General features: G+C 38.6%; 1 protein-coding gene across 1 annotated transcript in view; it reads right to left on the minus strand.

Annotated features, from left to right (window-relative positions):
- Positions 1–4,359: 4,359 nt before the first annotated feature.
- ATIC (5-aminoimidazole-4-carboxamide ribonucleotide formyltransferase/IMP cyclohydrolase) overlaps positions 4,360–21,950 on the minus strand; it is a 30,917-nt gene continuing 13,326 nt past the window's right edge. Inside the window, exons 8-16 of the mRNA XM_082659022.1 lie at positions 19,508–19,633; positions 18,559–18,666; positions 17,640–17,725; positions 16,540–16,629; positions 13,879–14,007; positions 8,344–8,436; positions 6,987–7,169; positions 4,917–5,072; positions 4,360–4,591 (exon numbers count right to left, since the gene is read on the minus strand). Coding sequence (XP_082515148.1) covers positions 4,472–4,591; positions 4,917–5,072; positions 6,987–7,169; positions 8,344–8,436; positions 13,879–14,007; positions 16,540–16,629; positions 17,640–17,725; positions 18,559–18,666; positions 19,508–19,633 — 1,091 coding nt within the window. The 3' untranslated portion in view covers positions 4,360–4,471. The remainder of the gene's footprint in view (positions 4,592–4,916; positions 5,073–6,986; positions 7,170–8,343; positions 8,437–13,878; positions 14,008–16,539; positions 16,630–17,639; positions 17,726–18,558; positions 18,667–19,507; positions 19,634–21,950) is intronic.

Raw genomic sequence — 21,950 nt, forward strand, 5'->3', positions numbered from 1 at the left:
AAATGCATCTCCATTTTATAGATGAGAAAACAAATTCCAAGAGGTTAAGGCATGTGCCCAAGATCAACAAACTGGTGAGTGGCAAAACAAGGGAGAGATGATCATGAACAGCCCAAACGTGGTTTCCTAGAACGAAAGAGGGGGCCATAATCAAGAAGAGGTATGGGGGGACATGGCAGGGGAGCTGCTGGCAAAATCCTTTTTCTTTACCCGGTTGGTGGTGATATATGTTTATTTAAAAATTATTCGTGGGAATTCCCTGGTTGTCCAGTGGTTAGGATTCGGTGCTTTCACTATCGAGAGCTGGGTTTAGTCCCTGCTCGGGGAACTAATATCTGGTAAGCTGCGTGGCATGGACAAAAAAAAAAGATTCTTCAAGCTGTAGATGCTTTAAGCACTTTCCATAGGCATGGTTTATTACAATTTATTTTTTAAAATAAATCTGTGCCTGTCACAGTGTTTAGCAAAAGTGAGCTTTAAGAGTGTCCAAGAATGGAAGGCACTGGGAGCTTAAAGACCTGCAGGGACTTGTGCTCTCAGGAAGGGCCGAGGGACTGGGCTTCAGAAAGAAAGTGCCTCTGGAGGCAACAGGATGGGTTCAGGGTGCCCTTGGTGGACTATTTACAAATGAGTGAGGGCTCATGCTTTTCTTCCTGGGCCCCAGATGCTCCCCCAATTCAAATCACTCTTTACTGATCCAGACGTTTTGTTATGGGTTTTCTGCTCAGTCTAGAGTAACCCATTTCTCCAAGGAGTCCTGGATCCTTTTATTAGATAATGGTATTAGAAACCAAGATCTTAGCATTAGGTACACTCATTGCCACTGGGGTGTCACACTTCTTGGCCCTTTCAGTTGACAGATATAGTCATGCATTTTAAAGTGTAAGAATATTCATTAAAAAATTTTTTTAAGTTACTTTTAGATTAACTGATTGAAATATTTACAGATGAAATATCTATAGACTTTACTTCAAAATAATCTGTGTTGAGGCATGAGAAGTGGAGAAACAGATAAAACTAAAGTAGTCATAAGCTATTATAGTTGGATGATAGATACATAGAATTTTACTTTTCTTGTGTTTATCCCAAAATATCCATAATAAAGACCTTTTAAGAAATGAGAAAACTACTTATAACTACATACTAACAATTTTGAAAACTTAAAAAAAATGGTCAAATTCCTAGGGGGAAAAATATACCTTGCTAGAACTGACTTAGAAATGAAAAAATTATTTAAGAAACTAAAGCAATTATTAGAAAACATCCTATGATATTTATTGGTGTTTTTTTATTTTCTTAATGGCAGAGTAGATTATATTGGACTACTCCTCCTGCAGATAATTAGGAACACTTGACGAAAATATTAAAAAATCTATTTAAAGCCCCTGGAAGGCAACCAAAAACTGGTGGAAACCAGAGGGGATCAACCTTCAAAGGGGATCAACATCAATTCTCCACAAACTGATCTACAGATTCAATGCAATTCCAATTAAAATCTCAAGAGGCTTTTTTGCAAAAATGGACTAGTTGGTTCTAAAATTTACATAGAAATGCCAAGGAGCTGGAATAGCCAAGAAATCTTTAAAAAGACTATTATGAAGGACTCACACTACCCAATTTCAAAATTTACTCTTAAGCTACAATAATCAAGACAGTGTGGTGTTGGTATTAGGACAAACATAACAGTAGAACAGAAGAGAGTCCAGAAATGACACACAAATATGGTTGAGGCAACAAGGCAATCCAACAGGAAGAGCTGTCTCAACAAACGATGTTAGAACAACTGGATAAATGTATGGAAAGAAATGAAACTTGACCCATGCATCACTTTAACACTGGAATAGATAAAAGACCTAACTGTAAGAGTGAAAACTGTAATTGCCTAAAGGAAAACATAAGAGAAAAATCTTCACAGTCTTTGGATAGGTAGGCGAAGGTCTCTAGTTTTTAGATGCATAAAGATGCAAAGATGAAGATGGGATACAGGATGAGATTTTCCTGGAGGAGACCCTGAAATGGGATGGGGTAGGGAAGTTGGGGGCACCAAATGTTTAGAATAAGTTACTGCTCAGATTCTAGCTTCTGTTTTGGGAGAATGAGGTCACATTACTATTACATTACTAAAAATATACACATAGACCAGTCTGTCATGAACTACGGACTATGATTATTCCAATTCTTTATGTCTGAGGTCCAAAATTTAAAAATTACCTCAGAAGGTATTAAAAGGAAATACTCTAAAGAGCATTTTGAGGGAATTCCCTGGTGGCGCAGTGGTTAAGGATCCACCTGCCAATGCAGGGGACACGGGTTCGAGCCCTGGTCTGGGAGGATCCCACATGCTGTGGGGCAACTAAGCCCGTGTGCCACAACTACTGAGCCTGTGTTCTAGAGCCTGCGAGCCACAACTACTGAGCCCATACACCACAACTATTGAGCCTGCGCTCTAGAGCCTGCGAGTCATAACTACTGAGCCCATGCACCACAACTACTGAGCCCACGCTCTAGAGCCTGTGAGTCACAACTACCGAGCCCATGCACCACAACCACTGAGTCTGTGCTCTAGAGCCTGCGAGCCACAACTACTGATCCCATGCACCACAACCACTGAGCCTGCGCTCTAGAGCCTGCGAGTCACAACTACTGAGCCCACGAGCCACAACTACTGAAGTCCACGCACGTAGAGCTCATACTCCACAAGACAAGTCACTGCAATGAGAAGCCCGCACACCGCAAGAAAGAGTAGCCTCCGCTCACCGCAACTAGAGAAAGCCCGCATGCAGCAACTAGGACCCAATGCAGCCAAAAATAAATAAATAAAATAAATAAAATTTTAAAATATTTTTAGAAAAAAGCATTTTGAGTCTTTAAAAATTAATATTGTGCCTGCATATCTGGGCAGTAATGGTGGGTGGAATTTCAGCTCTCACACGGTCCTCTTTTCTGCAAATGTAAAACAGTGATTAGAGAATGAATTATTTTGATAAATCTGGACATAAGTATTTATACCTAATTGAGATAGTTTGTAGTGCCATTCTTTAAAATATTTATGTAAACGTATTCAAACCATACAGTGTTAAATAGAGAAACAATTCTTCCAATGATTATACCCTCAGTGTTAACCTTTGTTCAAGGGGAGATAGAATGCACACTTAACAAGTTATAAGCCAAAATATGTATCAGCTGTTTATTGCTACCTAACAAAGCACCCCAAAACTTTATGGCTTAAAGCAATACATAATCTGTTTCTGTGTACCAGGAATTCATGAGAAGCTCCTTTGAGCAGTTCTGGCTCAGGTCTCTCAAGAGGTGGCAGCAAGATGTCGCCTTGAGACTGGAGCTCCACTTCCAAGGCAGGTCACGCACATGGTGGGCAGGTAGTGTTGGCAAGACAGTTTCTCCTTCAGCAGGGCTGCTTAAAGGTACCTACAGCATGGCACTGGCTAACTCCAAGAAACTAAGGCTGAAGTTGTAATGCCTTTTACAGCCTAGCCTCAGCAGTCACACATCTTTCCTAAAGTATTTTGTTGGTCACACAAGTCAGCCTTGTCTTCAGTGTGGGAGGGTACTAACTATACAAGGGCCGGAAGATTAGTCAATATATTAACGACTAGAAGGATAACCTTAAAAAAACCCGTCAGAAATCTTTTAATTTAGGGAAAGTGGGTTAAGGACATGGGAAGAGGGCAGGACTCAACTTTTAAGGTGAAAGATGACAAAAGGTTTCAGTTGGCCTTCGGTGTAATATGTGAACAATCAGGACCACATGGGCAGGGCACATAAACGCACAATTATGTCCTGATGTAGGAAGGCACTGCCATCCACTGTGCCCTACTTCTGGTAGTAAACCTGGGAGAATACCAGGTCCATTTCTGAGCACCAAACATTGAATACATTTTTTAGGTAGCTCCAGAGGGGACATCAAGGACTGGTTTAAATTATGGGAAACATTTCACTTAACACAGGAAAAAGGAAGTACTGGCAGTATCCTAATGTCGGGCCAACAGAAGCTTTAATCCCCCCTAAGTTTCTAGCCCACGGGTTACAATCTGCTGTTTGTTCAGAAGGTAGTCAACCACACTCTTTAGAACTATGGTTAGAGGTAACTCACGAGCAGAATCCCCCATGAGTAAACTAGTGGGACTTTAAGATGCCTGTGCCACCTGCTATGGCGGCTGCTCAGTTTCTTTGGTTTACCTAATGATTTACAGATATTCACACAGGTAACATTTTGGGATGAGCTGAGCCCCAGGAGGCAGGGATGCTCCTGTATTTCTTACAAATAACCATGTGTAATGTTTGTCAAACTAAAGAGCCTATAACTAAGACAAATTAAATACAACTACCAGACACTATGGCTCCAAGATTATTAAAATTTAACGCTTTATTTTTTAAAAAAGGTTATTTTCAAAATTCCATATGTGATTTTTCACCTACACATAGGCAGGGTATAAAATAATGCGTGAAGAAGTCAGTGATGGAAGAGCCGGAGATTCGTGTGAGCGAGGATTATTCCCAGCTCATCGCAAGCCTCGATCACAACTTTGTCAGCAGTGGAACCGGAAGGGGCAGCGATGTAGGCCACGCCACTCTGAGGGGGAGACAGAGACAGACTCTCAAAACACAGCCTCATGCCAAAACACGTCCAGAACCAACCCCTCACACCCAATAACAAGTGCAAGCTAACAACGATTCATGCTGCAGACTTATTCGGTCAAGAGGCAAAATAACGGGATTTGGGTTGTCCATACAACAAAAGGAGAAGTCAAAATAATACTCTAGGTGTTACTGATATATCACATCATCATAGCCTGGATATATAATCTAACTCACAGAACTGAAAAATCAGAAGCAGCATCTCTGAAATGGTTGCTGCATAATGACCAAATCCATACACACACCAATTCCATACTTACCCTTTTAGCTCTGTCTACATTGTCCCGGAAAGGAAAGAAGGCATCAGAGCTGATGGAAACTTCACTAAGTTTGTCAACCCATTCCCTCTTCTCTGCCTCGGTTAATAACTCGGGGACCTGCTCAAACAGTGCCTTCCACTTGATCAAATCTTCACCCTATGAGTGGGGGCAGAGGGGAAAGACAGGTTTTACACCATCTTCAGTACTATCTGATACAAATCAGAATGCCAGAAAAACACTTGGGCATTTTTCCTAGGACTTAATTATAAATAATGACTCATTTATATCCAAGTCCATATTTCTAGAACCTTTTTTTTGATGTTGTATAACATTTCATTAAGGAAGAAAATTAATCTTAAGTGTACCAAATAAAGACTGTACCATTTACAAGCCAGTTTATTCCAAATATATTTTGTTCTTTAATCTCTAAGTTAAATCTACTGCTTTATATCCCTGTATCAAAGCAAGCAAGGAAACAGATAATTTCTAGAAGTACATTTCTACAATAATTAGTCTTAAGTACAGAGTCAGTCTAATAGACCAACCAGAACATGACGCAACAGTGTTCATTTTTAAAAAGTACTTCTATTTAGGGTTTAAACCAAAAGGCTTAAACAACATACTTTTATTCTTATTCACATATATAAGTTCTCTTCCAGGACTTACAGCACAATTTGTTGTGTAATAATCAAGCAGAAAAAGCAAATATTAAAGTAATTTTTAAAAAAAGCTATTTGAAGCGTTTCCTGGTTACAAAGCACACTCTGCAACGACACCTGTTGATCATGTCATGGATTCCTATCCCTGAATGGACAGCCCAGTGGAGTTGACTCGCCCCCTCAGAAGACCACTGAGTTTTTGATTACCAAGCTTCTCTTTGTGTTTTGCATCCAGTACCTGTTAAGCATTTCTATTTCCAGAAACTGGGCTAAATCCTATTCTTTTAGCAGGCTACCTAATACTTGCAATTTTAATGCTCCCATATACCTGCTTCAAAGTAGAAAACATTAAAGAACATGAAATATAACACAAGTACACTGAGTTGTTAATGGAGCTTGTAGAAAATGTAGAGGGACATTTGTTACCTGCTATCAAGTAATTTGTGTGCAATGTTAAGTACACACCTATCACATAGTAAGCATCATGACTGGCACCGTGACAGACACCCAAGATGGGTGAAAAACAGCCCCTGTCATCAAAACTTATAATCAGGGACTTCCCTCGTGGTCCAGTAGTTAAGAATCCGCCTTCCAATGCAGGGGACGCGGCTTCGATCCCTGGTCAGGGAACTAAGAACCCACATGCCACGGGGCAACTAAGCTCGCATGCCACAAGTACTGAGCCTGCGCACTCTAGAGCCCGCACACCACACCTAGAGAGTCCACGCGCCACAGCTAGAGAGAAGCCTGCATGCTGCAACTAAAACCCGACACAGCCAAATAAATAAACAAACAAACAAATAAATCTTTAAAAAAAAAAAAAGCTTATAGGGACTTCCCTGGTGGCGCAGTGGTTACAAATCCGCCTGCCAATGCAGGGACACGGGTTCGAGCCCTGGTCCAGGAAGATCCCACATGCCACGGAGCAACTAAGCCCATGCACCAACAACTAGTGAGCCTGCGTGCTACAACTACTGAAGCCTGTGCACCTAGAGCCCACACACTGCAACAAGAGAAGCCACTGCAATGAGAAGCCTGCACACCTCAATGAAGAGCAGCCCCTGCCTGTCACAACTAGAAAAAGCCCACGCGCAGCAATGAAGACCCAACGCAGCCAAAAATGAATAAATTTATAGGAAAATAAAAAGCTTACAATCAACAGGGGAGGTACAAACATACAAAACTAAACCAGTGGTTATAATCTAAAAAGACATACGATCTGTAGCGTCAGAAAGGGATAAAGAACGCCAAAGAAAGGTAAACGAGACAGAAGAAGTTTAGATTAGCAAATTTAGATAATACAGAACTTCAAGAAAAATATCTTTTATCTTTGTAGTGATGAAGATAGTCTGCTACACAGAAAGGGTAAACATACTAATACACTCCACCCACACTCAACGACAGCCCTTACCTCTCCGATGGTTCCAGTAACATACTGATCGATGGCGTTGGAGATTTCTGCTCTCTTCACTCCAGTTTTAAACTTCATGGAAAGCACTTGTGGGTGATGTCTAAGCCACCAATAGTTTGCCTTATCCCCGGCAAGGCGTGTGCAGTGTATCCGAGACTGCTGTCCAGCTCCAATGCCAATAACCTGAAGAATGAAGAACACAGACGTTAAAATGAATAACAACACGCTTCTCAATGGATCTTTTGTGCATATTCCCCCAAATCCGTCAATTTTGTGGGGGGGAAAGAAAATCAGGCTGAAATAAGAGAAATACAAATAATTTTAAAGTCATTAAAAAGGTTAAGTGTAACATGTTTTAACTATTATTTATATGTTTTACCTCTTCAGTGAAATTTGAGGTATGGCTATTAATTAATATCTGGAAGTTTCTAGAGCTCCTGGACATCAGTAGTGAAGCGTGGTCTTGCTGGAACTTATCAGACAAGTAGCCACAGTCTCCCAGGTTTTTGGTATTACAGATTAGCAATCTTGCAACAGTAGGCAATCACCTAAATTCCGAATTTGAAAGGGTCTTCCAGGTCACATGCCAATTAACATCCATCCTCCCCTCCTACTTATGGGCCAAATAATTTAACAAATGGCTAGAGAGGAGCTCAAGACACTATGAGAAGAAACAGTGCTGAAGCCACAGCAAAACCAGGTTTATCCTAGAGCTAGGAGAGGCCCAGTGATGAGCCAGCTCAGTCCTGCATCCTATGGCTTTTAACTAGGAAAAGTTAAATACCTAGCTTAACATCAGATAGTAAAAGATGTTCAATATTTTGACTGTGGTAGTGGTCACGGTCAAACAACTACATAATCTGTGCAAACTGGTCAAACTCTACACTTAAAAAGGGTGAATTTTACTGTATATAAATTATGCCTCAGTAAACCAGATTTTTCATCATGTTAACTCTTAGTCTACAGATTCTTGGTAAAATAACGTTAAAAGTATAAATAAAAATACCCTTTATGCTGCAAAACGATGGGCTAGTGGGTGGCAGTATGTTCTACTCCCTCTTCAATGGAAATGCTACCGATAGGGACGAGGGGAGCAAAAAAACTAGTTCCCTAGCAACCATTGTCCCCTAACCCAAAACGTGCCAACTCGTTCCAGGCAAGAAGCAATAAGAACAATTTTAACACTTAGTTCCAAAGATACTTTGTATTCATTACTGAGTAAATACTGACAAACCGAGAAGAGAAAAACTTGGCAAATTTTCCTTTTCAAGCAGTCTAGTTCCCAAGACGGATGGATTTTTGAACATCATCTTGCAAAACAACAGTCCTCCCAAGGTGAGTCTGACAGCTTGGTTACCTGCCCGTCCCTGGCATAGCACACGGAGTTAGACTGAGTATACTTGACAGCAATGGTGGCCACAGTGAGGTCTCTGAGCGCAGATTCCGGCAACTAAAAAAACACAGAATGGTAAATGGGGCTTTTTTTTTTTTAAACCTTCATTTAACTTTTAGCATCTTATGTGTCCCTTATAACAGACCTATAATATATAGTTCTATCCCTCAAATGAGGGAGTGAAATGAACTGCTCATAGGAGACACTATCATGTTTTACTGAAAGAATCATATTTAACGTATTTGTCATGGAACTCTGTGTGACGCCTAATACGTCACAAACTCAGATTGATGCCATTTTGCAACAAACTTTGGCTTAAGCCTCTTTACGTATCACACTAGATATGAAATACCATAACCACTCCAAAACTGACAAACAGTATTTTCTCTATCACAGTAGCACCGAATAACTGGAGATGTGATAAAATTTATGTTAAAAAAAAAACATTCCCTGGTGGCGCAGTGGTTGAGAGTCTGCCTGCCGATGCAGGGGACACGGGTTTGTGCCCCCGTCCGGGAAGAACCCACATGCCACAGAGCGGCTGGGCCTGTGAGCCATGGCCGCTGAGCCTGCGCATCCGGAGCCTGTGCTCCGCAATGGGAGAGGCCACAACAGTGAGAGGCCCGCGTACCGCAAAACGAAACAAAACAAAAAAACACTGAGAGTAATTTTCACAGACTCTACAAATAACTGTGATGCACATACAGCCAAGACTGCTCAGGAAAAACCAAATTAGGATCATTTTTTGGTTTGCCTAGAATATTCTACATAGAAAGTATTCAAAAATGTATTATGTACTACCGGTTCAAACAGAATGAAACAACTACTATAACTAAAAATGTCACTATCTTTAATATAAAGAGCAAATACAAATTGAAAAGAATAATAATGATCTATGTTGGTATGCTAAGCGGACAAAAAATATAAGCACATCTAATTGATAAATTATCTAACTGAAAAACTGTTAAGTCAGACTTCATCAAAACTAAAGCTTCTGCTCTTAGAAAAGATCCTGTATTAAGAGGATAAAAAGACAAGTTACAGACCATGAGAAAATATTTTGCAAACCACATATCCAACGAAGAACTAGTATTCACAACATATAAAGACCTCTCAAAATTCAGCTACAAGAATAAAATATAATTAGAAAATGGGCAAAAGACATGAAGAGACATTTGAAGAAAAAGGATATACAGATGGCAAATAAACACATGAAAAAATGTCCATCACTAGGCATTAGGGAAGGCAAATTAAAATTATGAGGTATTGCTACACACCTATCTAATAAGAAAGCGACAACACCGAAACCTGGTAAGGATGCAGAGAAACTGGGATCGTGCGTATGTTGCTGGTGTAACATATAAAATGATGCAGCCTCTTTGGAAAACAGTTTGGCAGTTTCTTAAACTAAATATGCAACTATGATGCCAGCCAGCAAATACACTCCTGTGTCTTTAGAACAGAGAAATGAAAACTATGTTCATACAAAAACCTGTTCATGAATGTACAATGAATGAAAGTTACAGAAAGGGGAACAGATTAGTAGTTGCCCGAGGTTACAGAGGAGGCAGAGGCAGGAGAGAAGTGAGTGTGGCTATAAAAGGCAACAGAAGCCTCCTTGCAGTGAGGGGCATGTTCTGTGTCTTGACTGCATCAATGTCAATTATCAAGGTTGTGATGCTGTATTAACAGTTTTGCAAGACACTGTCCATTAGGGGAAATGGAGTAAAAGATACATGGGAACTCTTAAAACTGCATGTGTATCTATAATTTTTACTTTTTAAACTCAAAATTAAAAGCTTAAAAACCACTGTTAGAATTTTTTAAGAATTTATTATACTAAGGTACTATTGATGCATTGATAGTATATCCTTTTCTATCTGTATTTGCTCTTTGCCAACTATACATTTTATTCCTTTGGTTCTAAGAAAGATTAATAACAAAAGCCAGCCTTCTTAGCTGCCTACCTTCAAATATAACCCTAGTATCCCGAGTTAGGATCAAGGACTATGAGACATGTCAAGGGGTGGGAGTGAGAGAATCCAGTGTAATAAACATGGCACATATAGTTAAAACAAATTGAAGCATTATTCAAGAAAAATGGGAGAAGACAGAAAAATTCAAGCATGTTTGTTAATACTTAACACACACTCATTACACTTCTCCGGCTTCCTCAGGACTGAAACCATTCTAGACCTGATAGTATAACCTGATGATTTTGAGGCTGGAATATTAATAAAAACCTGTTTTAAAAGAAGGGAGGGGAATATAAAGGAGGATAATACCATCATTCTCATCCTTAGTTAGGTTTCCAAATTTCCATTAAAAATACATATGAACAAATACAAAAGAATGTAGATAAAAGATTAAAATCAAACCCTTGTAAAAATATCCAAGCTAGCACAGAGGCACAAAACCTATCAAGTGCTACTAAAGTAATCAGTCCAATACCTATAAAACTACAAGGAAAACTTACAAAAGTAAGAGTCTCAATAGGTAGACACAGTTGTCAGCATGGGTACCATGGAATCTAGCTCAATACCCTTTTGGTATTTTAAAAAATACATTAATCAGCCAGATTAATAAAGTTAAAAAAAAAAAAGTCTCGTTTTACTGTGAGCTGCTTAAAAATATTGCTACCCCAGTACCTCAGGGCCTTGACCAAAGGAGTGGATTCCAAAGGACTGAAAGATCTTTCTATATATGATTCCTACATGTTCCTTCACTTCAGGGCACCATTAAGTTTGAAAGATAAAAATGAAACAATAACCAGTAAACCAACGAAGATCATGTCTTAATCACTATATGTTTATTAACAGAACTATCCTGATAAAGATTTTAAAGCCTATTTTCCGCATTCTACTTAAAGTCACAGGATTCAGACCGGGAAACAATAGCCAACTCGTCCACTTGTTACAAAATGACTTCTTAAGAGACTAATCCTTTTCTAAGAACAAACAGAAAACCTGAATACAGAGCTCATAAAATATCAAGTACTGAGAGGCAAGAGGCAAAGACCCCAGAGATAAAGGAAGCTGGAAGAAATGAATGTGACGATGCTTTTCCCCTCAAGGCATTTTCCAAGTTGCAAGGCAGTAACTAAGAGGTAAATGAGCTAAGCCCCACATTAAGTCAACTCTATGAAGGGAAAAAAACACCATCCAGACCCTCAAAATATCTATATGGTTCTTTCATATTGCAGACCAAAAACTGATCAAATAGTCAACCTACAAAAGATATGGAAAATTTTATTTGAGGCAACCTGAGGAACCCAGGAGACAAGTCTCTCAGAAAGATCTGAGAACTGTTCCAAATAGGTAAGGGGGGTGGCCAGTATATACGTGATTTCGATGAAGGGGCACGTGCAATCAATCACACTTCTCGGCAGAAGGTTACTGCTATTCTCGAGGAACAGACATCCTAATTAATGGTTGTAAGTGCTTTCCTAAGTACGGGAAGATACAAGAAACTGGGTTCACAAAATCTCCTGAAAATATATAACTATCTGAGGGCCAGTTTTATCAGTTTTCCCAGAGTACAGTAAGTCCCTCACCCTGAATTCCTTTCAGTGACTGCAGTGGCTAAAGACTCGATTCTTGCAAAACTGGATGGTGGGCGACATTCTTTATTTTACGATCCCCTCCCTTTTGGTCTTAATTTCAACCAAAGTTTGGGAGGCATTTTGTGACTAATTTGTCCCATGGTGCTAGGAATGCTCCTTCAGTTCAGGCCAGGATTTCGTTGATAAGCCACTCGATGTGCCATTACTGGACTCGATGTGCCATTACTGGACTAGGCCCTCTTGGCAGTAACCAAAAGCCTCTGGACCACCTGATTTACTAGTCTATTATGGTCCAGGAAATGGTTCCCTCTTGTTGCTTCTTCCCATATCTATAGTTACACTATTATAATCACTGATCTTATAAGAAAGATGTATTGGGTCAATCATTTCAACTCCCCTAGTCATCGTTATTTTTATCAAACGCTCAGTCACATATTTGGAAGAAACAATAATCTTGTAAAATAGGCAGAATAGGAATAAAATAGCTAGTAATATTAATAAGGTCATAAGTATTTAAGCTAAGAACTTCCACTAGGTGCAGCCCAGAATCTCCCCACGTTGTCTGACCGGTCTGCTCTGTACCAATCACTATCTTTAAGGGAACTGATATATTGGCATTGTACATAAAGTTCACCAAAGATGTCTGCATACAGAAGGCAGAGTGGTGGCTCATCGTGACCCCTCACAGGATTGAGAAAGGAATGTTATCTTCTAAGGAGTTACGTGGCTGGCACCAGAAGAAGAAAAATTGAGCTTTATGGTTGAGCAGGTATTTCTGCCACTGGGGAAGCCTGGTTAACGCATAATGCAGATGCACAAGGCACGCTAGAGGGGAAGGAGGAGGCCAAAGAAAAAGTTTCATGTTTAAATTTTTCTTGCCTTGCCTTAAAATATGAATTTTTATTTCATCAATATCCAATGCCCAGCATGCAGTCAAAAACACCAGCCACACCAGCAGGTAAGACCAGAAAACAAAGAAGTCAGTTACACATCTGAAGTACTGAAAGGAAAGTACAGCCAACATTAGACCCAGCAAAAATATCCTTTAAAACTGAAGGCCCAATTAAGGGATTTCAGAAAAACAAGTACTACCAGCTCATCCATTTCCTTATAGTATAACCTTGGGCAAATGTCTTAACTGTCCTCTCTGTCAGAATTTTGTCATCTTTACAATAGAGTTGACAGTAGTCACACCCCACCCAGAGGGAGCTGTGCATATTAATTGATATAATACATGTAAATACAAAAAGAAAACCATTTTTATCCTAGGAATATGTCCTTCTAAAAGATGACAACAGGACAAAGCAAAATCATGACTATGTGAAAACACCCATCACATCACTGAAAATGGAAACAACTTAAATATCCATCATAGTACGTGGATTGCCACATGGCCTTTCAGATGAAGGTGTGGATCGATCTTTCTTGATATATAAACACACTTGTAGCTCAGTGCATAGAAAAAAAGGCAAGTTACAGAACAGATTTACAAAAGACATGATCCCATATATGTAGAATTGAAGGTAGATAACTACATATATACATACGCACAGAAGTTTCTAATATGGCCTTCTGTTCATTTTTTGAGTTCTCAAACTTACTTGACAACTCAGAGATGAGCTAGCTCTTTGCATATCGACCAGTTTTAAATATGGGCCTTAATAAATGCATAAGCATATAAATATTAAAAACAGATCTACTGGGCTTCCCTGGTGGCACAGTGGTTGAGAGTCTGCCTGCCGATGCAGGGGACACGGGTTCCTGCCCCGGTCTGGGAGGATCCCACATGCCGTGGAGCGGCTGAGCCTGCATGTCCGGAGCCTGTGCTCCGCAACGGGAGAGGCTGCCACAGTGAGAGACCCGCGTACCACAAACAAACAAACAAAGAACAGATCTACTGAATTACTAGTATTCAGTTCAGATATTTTCAGACTTACATCTTTATTCTTGGTAACAATGTTGCTAAATAATGACCTGTTGATGACACTATTATTTCTCTTCTGGCTTAAACGAAGACCAAAGAGAGTTCGAACTTCGTTTTCATCTGGACTGTAAGACTGGTCCATCTAAATAAAACAAAGTTAAGGAGTTAAAAGAGTAAAAAATATGTCTACATCCCTCAAAATTTTTCACTTAATTTATGTTCAAGATATTTCATTATAAGCAAGGTTATATGCATTTTTTCTAACTTAGGCAGGTACAAGATCATTTCAGGATGGGTGTAATAGAATGGTCAGGCACCAATATTTTGCTCCGAAATTTTTTATAGGTTTTATAATCTTATAGGGTTTTGTAACTTATACCAAACATTAGAACCAATGGTTCCAACAGAGCATTTCTGGTCTCAGTAACTGAAAGCATTATACATATGGTTTTTTCTTAAAAAAAAAAAACTAAAACAGATATGCTAACAAATAGGCAGTGGCACAAAAACTAACCTCTAATTTTTTTCTAAGAATCTACTACAAATACTTAATTAAGACTTAGATTAAAAGTTAAAAGAGTGGGCTTCCCTGGTGGCACAGTGGTTAAGAATCCACCTGCCAATGCAGGGGACAAGGGTTCAAGCCCTAGTCCGGGAAGTTTCCACATGCCGCGGAGCAACGAAGCCCGTGCGCCACAACTACTGAGCCTGCGCTCTACAGCCCGCGAGCCACAACTATGGAAGCCCGCGTGCCTAGAGGCCATGCTCTGCAACAAGAAAAGCCAACGCAATGAGAAGCCCACGCACGGCAACAAAGAGTAGCCCCCGCTCGCCGCAACTAGAGAATGTACTCATGCAGCAAGGAAGACCCAACACAGCCAAAACTAAAACAAAACAAAGAAAAGTTAAAAGAGAGAGAACAGCATTTGTAGTCTGTGTCTTTGTTATTTGAAAAGGAATATGTCATTCATTGCTTTCTTCCTCTCCCAAATTTTTAACTGAAATGATAGTAAGACACAGGAATAACCTGCATAAGACCACTCTCTCTCTAGACATTTTTCCAAATTTGACAGTATTTCTTCATTTAACCTTTGGATGATCTTTGATTTAGAAAGCACTGATATCTGTAACTTACAAGCAAGACCTCATACTAATTCTGCTTAATCTGCATTTTCCTGAATTCTAAAATGGTCCTTTTCCCTTTATATTATAAAATTTCTAAAACTGAGATGTGCCCGCCTATTAACTGATGTCATAAAAAAACCTCTCAAATAAACAGAATATTGAGGAAGCCCTGGTGTTCTTTTGACACCCTGAAACATGATACTGTCTGGTGCTAAAGAGGTCATGATCAGGGTCAGGCTCAGGATTTGGAAAACATTCTTCATGATGCTACAAGTAACTGCTAATAGCCAGAAGTACTTACTACTCTTAATGACAACAACAAAAAACAGTTAAGAGTGAAAATACAGTGGCAGCTAACTGAATGATTAAGTACCTTTTAAAAAAGCTACTTCTGTCAAGTAGCTTTTTAAAAAGTATTACATTTAATGTGGTATTTTTGTTTTCTTTCCTTGAAAAGCTGACATGGAGTCTATGGTGAACCATGTAGTTATTGGTTTCTTAAAGTGAAGAATAATAACTTTCAATATATGGAATTTGGATTCCACAAATTTTTTTTTACATTAATACCTTCTGAAAAACAGTATTATGAATTTTAACTTTCAATTCAAATAACTTTTTGCTTTATCCATTTATGATCAGACTATGGGCTAATTTCCCTAATGTATAAGAGCTTGTAAAAATCAGTAAGGAAAAAACTCAACAATCTATTAGAAAGACAGGCAAAGAACATGGGCAGACAGTTCATAAAAGGGAAGTAAAAACACTTAAATGTGAAAAGATGTTCACCCACACACAATGAGAAACTAAAACTGCAATGAGATGCCATTTTCATCTATCTAACTGCTAAGATAAAAATGTTTAAAAACTTGATGCTAGCAAAGGTGTTAGGAAACAGGCACCCTTACACATTCCCATTAAGACATAAAATTGGTGGTACAACCTTAAAATGAGCAGCATCTATCAAAGTCACCAACGCAGACAGTCTGCAACCCAGTCCTAATTTTATTCTCAGGACTTTCCCTCTAGCTTATTTCACTGCAGGGTATGTGTAATAGCTAAAGACTGGTGACTGGCTAGATAAGATACACAGATACGGGACAAACTTCCAAGATGATGAAGCAGTGTGCATTTGTGTCAGTGGGGAGAAAAAGAAGACATGCAAATGCAAATATCTGCTGAATATGTATAGACTACATATTTCAGGAAAGGTGAGCAAGAAATTGAGACTATTACTTTTAAAAAAGGTAACAGCGGCAGAAAGGAAGGATGAGGAGACTTCAAATAACCTTCAATACCTTTTGAATAGGAAACCACATTAAATATATTATTTTTAAAGAAATGAAAAGTAAGGGCAGGAAAGCTATCTTGATCTTAAACCCAAAAAATTAATAGGAAGAAAAAATTTGCAGGGTTAAGGATAAAAAAACCATAGTAAAGAAGGATAAATTAGAAGGGTGTAAAGTATAAAGTATAAAGGAAAGATTAAATATGGGGAAAAAGAGACAAAAGAGAAGAGCAAATTACTGTTTCAAACATGAATTGCACTAACCTGAAGAACACAGTAGTTCCCATTTTTCTTCTTAGAAAGTAATTTCAAAGCTTCATCTTCATATCCCGGGGCAATAATACCATCAGATACCTATATGTGTATTAAATATTAATTTCTATTTTAAAAAATTAGAGAACACCTCTTAAACAATCTAGAGATAATTATCTGTCGTAAATAATGCAGTAGCAGTTTCTGGTTTCTGCCTCCACCAGATAATACAAATACTATACTTGGAAAAGGTAAAAGTCTATGCTAGAATACAACTTTCTACAGCTGATCTTATCTCATTGGCTGTCCTTCTGGTTGTCTGTTTCAATTTTAACCAAGAATATATGAGTGATTCGCTGTAATACACGTATCTTAGGAAGAAAAATGATTTTTTACTCTTCTGTTCACCGGGAGGTTTTGTACTAGAAAGAGCATGTTCTTCTAATTCTGGCTCTGCCAAAACCTGGCTAAATGACCCGAGGCAAGGCAGGCTCCTCAACAGCAAGAAAAGAGGTCAGAGGAAATCAGATTTAACACATTATAAAGATACGAAAGTCATAGCTCACACCCCAAAGCCTCGTGCTGTAACCTATAACGCAGCACACCAGCTCCACGGCAGCTGGGGATGGCAGGGGTGATGGTAAGGATCCCTAAAGCAACTAAATATTGTCAAGTCACAGCCCCTGTTAGCCTTAACTGCTAACTGTTTGTTTCCCTCCGAGGCATCTGATCTCCTTCATCTTCTTCTCTATCTCCCCAGCCCCACCCCCACCTTTCCAGAATGCCTGTTTGGTACTCAATTGATGGGGGTTAGTTTTTTAGAGTAGTTTATAATTTCCCTCACTATACAGTCTCTTTCATTACAGACCGAATGAAAGTTTACAGCCACGTTCACTATTATGTCACCATCCAAGATAGCATCCTCTATTCTTCAGAAACAGTAACTCTGGCATTAAGACAATGACTACTAGAAAATTTTAAAGAATTAAATACATAAAACTTGATCACAATAGCCAAATACAAATATTATAGGTTATGGTTTCAATAAACACTATGAACAAATTAAGCTCTACTTAGTTATGCATGGGACAAGATACAGAATGTCCACTAACCTCTCTAGAGATAATTTTGGCAGTAGGGACATCACAAACATCAGATAATGCGACAAAATCACCAAAGGAAGACATCCTATCAGCCCCTGTAAATAAAAATTAAAACGCAGTATTTATCACAGATTCTCCATCCTTATACAGAAAAAGGTAATGTTCAACAAACCCCAATGTGATCATATAAAATCTAACTTCACTAAGATTTAAACAATAGATTAATAAGTCATTTAACCGAAATAATCAATAAGAAATATTCTTTCATTTTACCTCCTAGAGCAACATTCAGCAAACTTTTTCTGTAAAGGGCCTGATAGTAAATATTTTTTAAGCTTTGCGGCCACGTGACCCTGTTCCACCTCCAAGACTGTGGTTAGCAATCAGCCACCGACAATACTATGTGGCCCTGTTCCAACCAGACTACATTTACAAAGCTAGGTGGTGGGCTGGATTTAGCCAATGAGCCACACTTTGCCAACCCCTGTGGTAGAAAGTAAACCATGAGAAAGTGTCTCAATAATCTCCCATTAATTTTACAATAATATTCACAGGTTATTAAGCTCATGCATTAGATACTTGTGAATTATATAAAGTATAACTTTAACAAAATTCAGTGTACTTAAATAACCATACAACTTAAATTTAGCAATACAAATACATTCAATAGCCTAATCTGAAACTTCATGCACCAAATTCCAATTGTGCTTCCCTATTACATTAAATACTAAAACTAACACACACTTTTATAAACAAATTTATTCCAAGGCTCTCATATAGTCATTCTGAAGTATTAATGAAAAACAGATTAAGGTAATTTGAAATCCTATAACGAAACAAAGGATATTACTACTTTAAGATAAAATATTGCTTTTCCTCTCAAAGAGAAAAAAAAAAACAACAGAAAAAGCGCTATTATTCTTCTGACCTCTTGCTCTTGCATATGCAGTGGATATGGGTGTGAGCGTTTCGTACATATCATAGACCATGCAGACTTTGGCTTCATCTTCACTGAGTGGAACTCCAACAGCAGCGCCTGGTATAGAAAACCATAAATAAACCAAAAATCTCAAGTGACTACTTATTAATTCATAAATCAGGACATTTTTCTAAACATCATCTAGTCTATACAGCATAATTTCTAGTGCTTGGGCCAAATTAAACAAAAACATGTTTGGCCAGATAATTAAATGCCAAAAATATAACTGCAGGGGAGGGTGAGGCGGGGGGAATATCTTCTCCAGCCTCTGAAAACAGAGCCACTGTCTTGAGTCTGCCAACACTAGGCGTGTATGAAGCTGCTTTAATTCATTGCTGACTCTCTGTCCTGCTTGATATCACACACCGTTTATTTCTCTGCCACTCCCATTGTTTTCATATCCAAAAACTATCTGAGAACTAATTATGTGTTGAATTGTCAGTAGGTGACACAAATAACTAAGCTGTACAGCTGACTTAAACACAGAAGAACAAAGGTCTCTCATACAATGGCCATAAAAAGTTAGAGTGCCGTAAGAACAACTTGTGTCTCCACTCAGTTAACTTCTCAACCGTGTGGAAAAATGTTTAGTTTAGTCATACTGCATTCAGCAGTATCACTTTTATTTTCTAAAACATGTTTCCACTACAAATACAACTATTATCTGACCTTCCTATCTCATAATAGTGTTACATATTATATATATGTAAAAGACAGGTGTGCATGGTATTGTTATCAGATTTTATCCAGTTACTACATTGATACTGTTATTAACAAAAGTGGTTTCGGACTTCACAGAATGTCTATATTCGCTTTTGAGTCTTGTCAAACTTCCAAAAAATTTTTTAAAAAGTGTATTTTGAACAGTTCCAGAGAATCCCAGAGGGCAGTGCTTTACCTGCCGGGCTGACATGTTTGAAAGAGGCAGCGGCTGGAATGCCTAAAGCTTCTTTGAGTTCCTTCACCAGCTGCCAGGCATTCAAAGCATCACACAAGTTGATAAATCCAGGGGCTCCATTCAAAACTACATATAAAAATATAAATACACATTAACAAGCCAGGTCAATAAGATCAGATACGTGTACATTTCCTAGAAAAATTTTAAAAACACATATATAAAGATTACACAAATATGTTGAAATAAAGTATAACAAAGAGGCAAACAGATATACACGAACATACAAGAACTTGCTGAGACTGAATAAAGCACCCGAGTCTGAGCCCATCTCAACAAACACACACACACCACACAGGTGCGTGAACACATACGTGTGCACACACCACTGGTGGACCAAAGCCAGCCAATCCATAAATAAATCAACAAAGAATTCAGGAACAGGAAAAAAGTACGACTAGACTAGTGGTCATCAGGGATCCACTTCAGTACAGAAATAAGATCAAACAACTGTGGCAACTTTACTGTACAATTTATAGTATAAAATTTAAATTGTAAGTCCTGTCAGTTTAACAAATAATGTTACAAACTAAAGCAAGAGTTTAGTAGGTGGGAGAGATGGAGGGAAAAACGTGTGTTGGGTTTCTCTTCTTTTATACCAGACTCGGTACACTCAGTCTAAAGTTGAAATGCAGTTAAAAAGGAGACTACAACTTTTTCACTGCCTATTCTCTTAACAGTGGCAGGATTTTTAAAAGCCAAAATCTTGTGAATAAACATTTATAAGAAGTTCAGTGCACACACAAAACTAGTGGGCCACTAATTAAAAACAACTTTATAATTTCATTTCCTTTGTGTTATTTTGGATAGCACATACTTTTAAAAACAAAACCTTGCCAAACATCTATTGAGTGCCTACTACAATGTTAAGCACTGTTCTAGGAACTTGGGATACTATCAGTGAATAAAACAGTCCCTCCCAAATTACTGTCATCGACAACCCGCTTAGATAGCCTCATCCAAGAGGGCAGACAGCAGAAGCAAGAAGAACAATTCTGCAGCCGGTGGACCGAAAAACACATTCACAGAAAGACAGACAAGATGAAAAGTCAGAGGACTTGTACCAGATGAAGGAACAACATCAAACCCCAGAAAAACAACTAAATGAAGTGGAGATAGGCAACCTTCCAGAAAAAGAATTCAGAATAATGATCGTGAAGATGATCCAGGACCTTGGAAAAAGAATGGAGGCAAAGATCGAGAAGACGCAAGAAATGCTTAACAAAGACCCAGAAGAATTAAAGAACAAACAAACATAGATGAACAATACAATAACTGAAATGAAAAATACACTAGAAGGAATCAATAGCAGAATAACTGAGGCAGAGGAACAGATAACTGACCTGAAAGACCAAATGGTGGAGTTCACTATCACGGAATAAAGAAAGAAGAATGAAAAGAAATGAAGACAGCCTAAGAGACCTCTGGGACAATATTAAACGCAACAAAATTCGCATTATAGGGGTTCCAGAAGCAGAAGAGAGAGAGAAAGGACCCGAGAGAATACCTGAAGAGATTATAGTCATAAACTTCCCTAACATGGGAAAGGCAATAGCCACCCAAGTCCAGGAAGCGCAGAGAGTCCCAGGCAGGATAAACCCAAGGAGAAACACACCGAGACACATAGTTATCAAATTGATAAAAATTAAAGACAAAGAAAAATTATTGAAAGCAACAGGGCAAAAAGACAAATAACATACAAGGGAACTCCCATAAGGTTAACAGCTGATTTCCCAGCAGAAACTCTACAAGCCAGAAGGCAGTTGCATGATATACTTAAAGTGATGAAAGGGAAGAACCTACAGCCAAGAATACTCTACCCAGCAAGGATCTCATTCAGATTTGACGGAGAAATCAAAAGCTTTACAGACAAGCAAAAGCTAAGACAATTCAGCACCACCAAACCAGTTCTTCAACAAGTGCTAAAGGAACTTCTCTAAGCAGGAAACACAAAAGAAAAGGACCTATAAAAACAAACACAAACAATTAAGAAAAAGGTCATAGGAACATACATATCGATAATTACCTTAAATGTGAATGGATTAAATGCTCCAACCAAAAGACACAGGCTCGCTGAATGGACACAAAAACAAGACCCACATATATGCTGTCTACAAGAGAACCACTTCAGACCTAGGGACACATACAGACTGAAAGTGAGGGGATGGAAAAAGATACTCCATGCAAATGGAAATCAAGAGAAAGATGGAGTAGCAACTCTCATATCAGACAAAATAGACTTTAAAATAAAGACTATTACAAGAGACAAAGAAGGACACTACATAATGATCAAGGGATCAATCCAAGAAGAAGATATAACAATTGTAAATATTTATGCATCCAACATAGGAGCACCTCAATACATAAGGCAAATGCTAACAGCCAT

Source organism: Grampus griseus, assembly GCF_964374135.1.
Source record: "Grampus griseus genome assembly, chromosome: 7".
Lineage (NCBI taxonomy): Eukaryota > Metazoa > Chordata > Mammalia > Artiodactyla > Delphinidae > Grampus > Grampus griseus.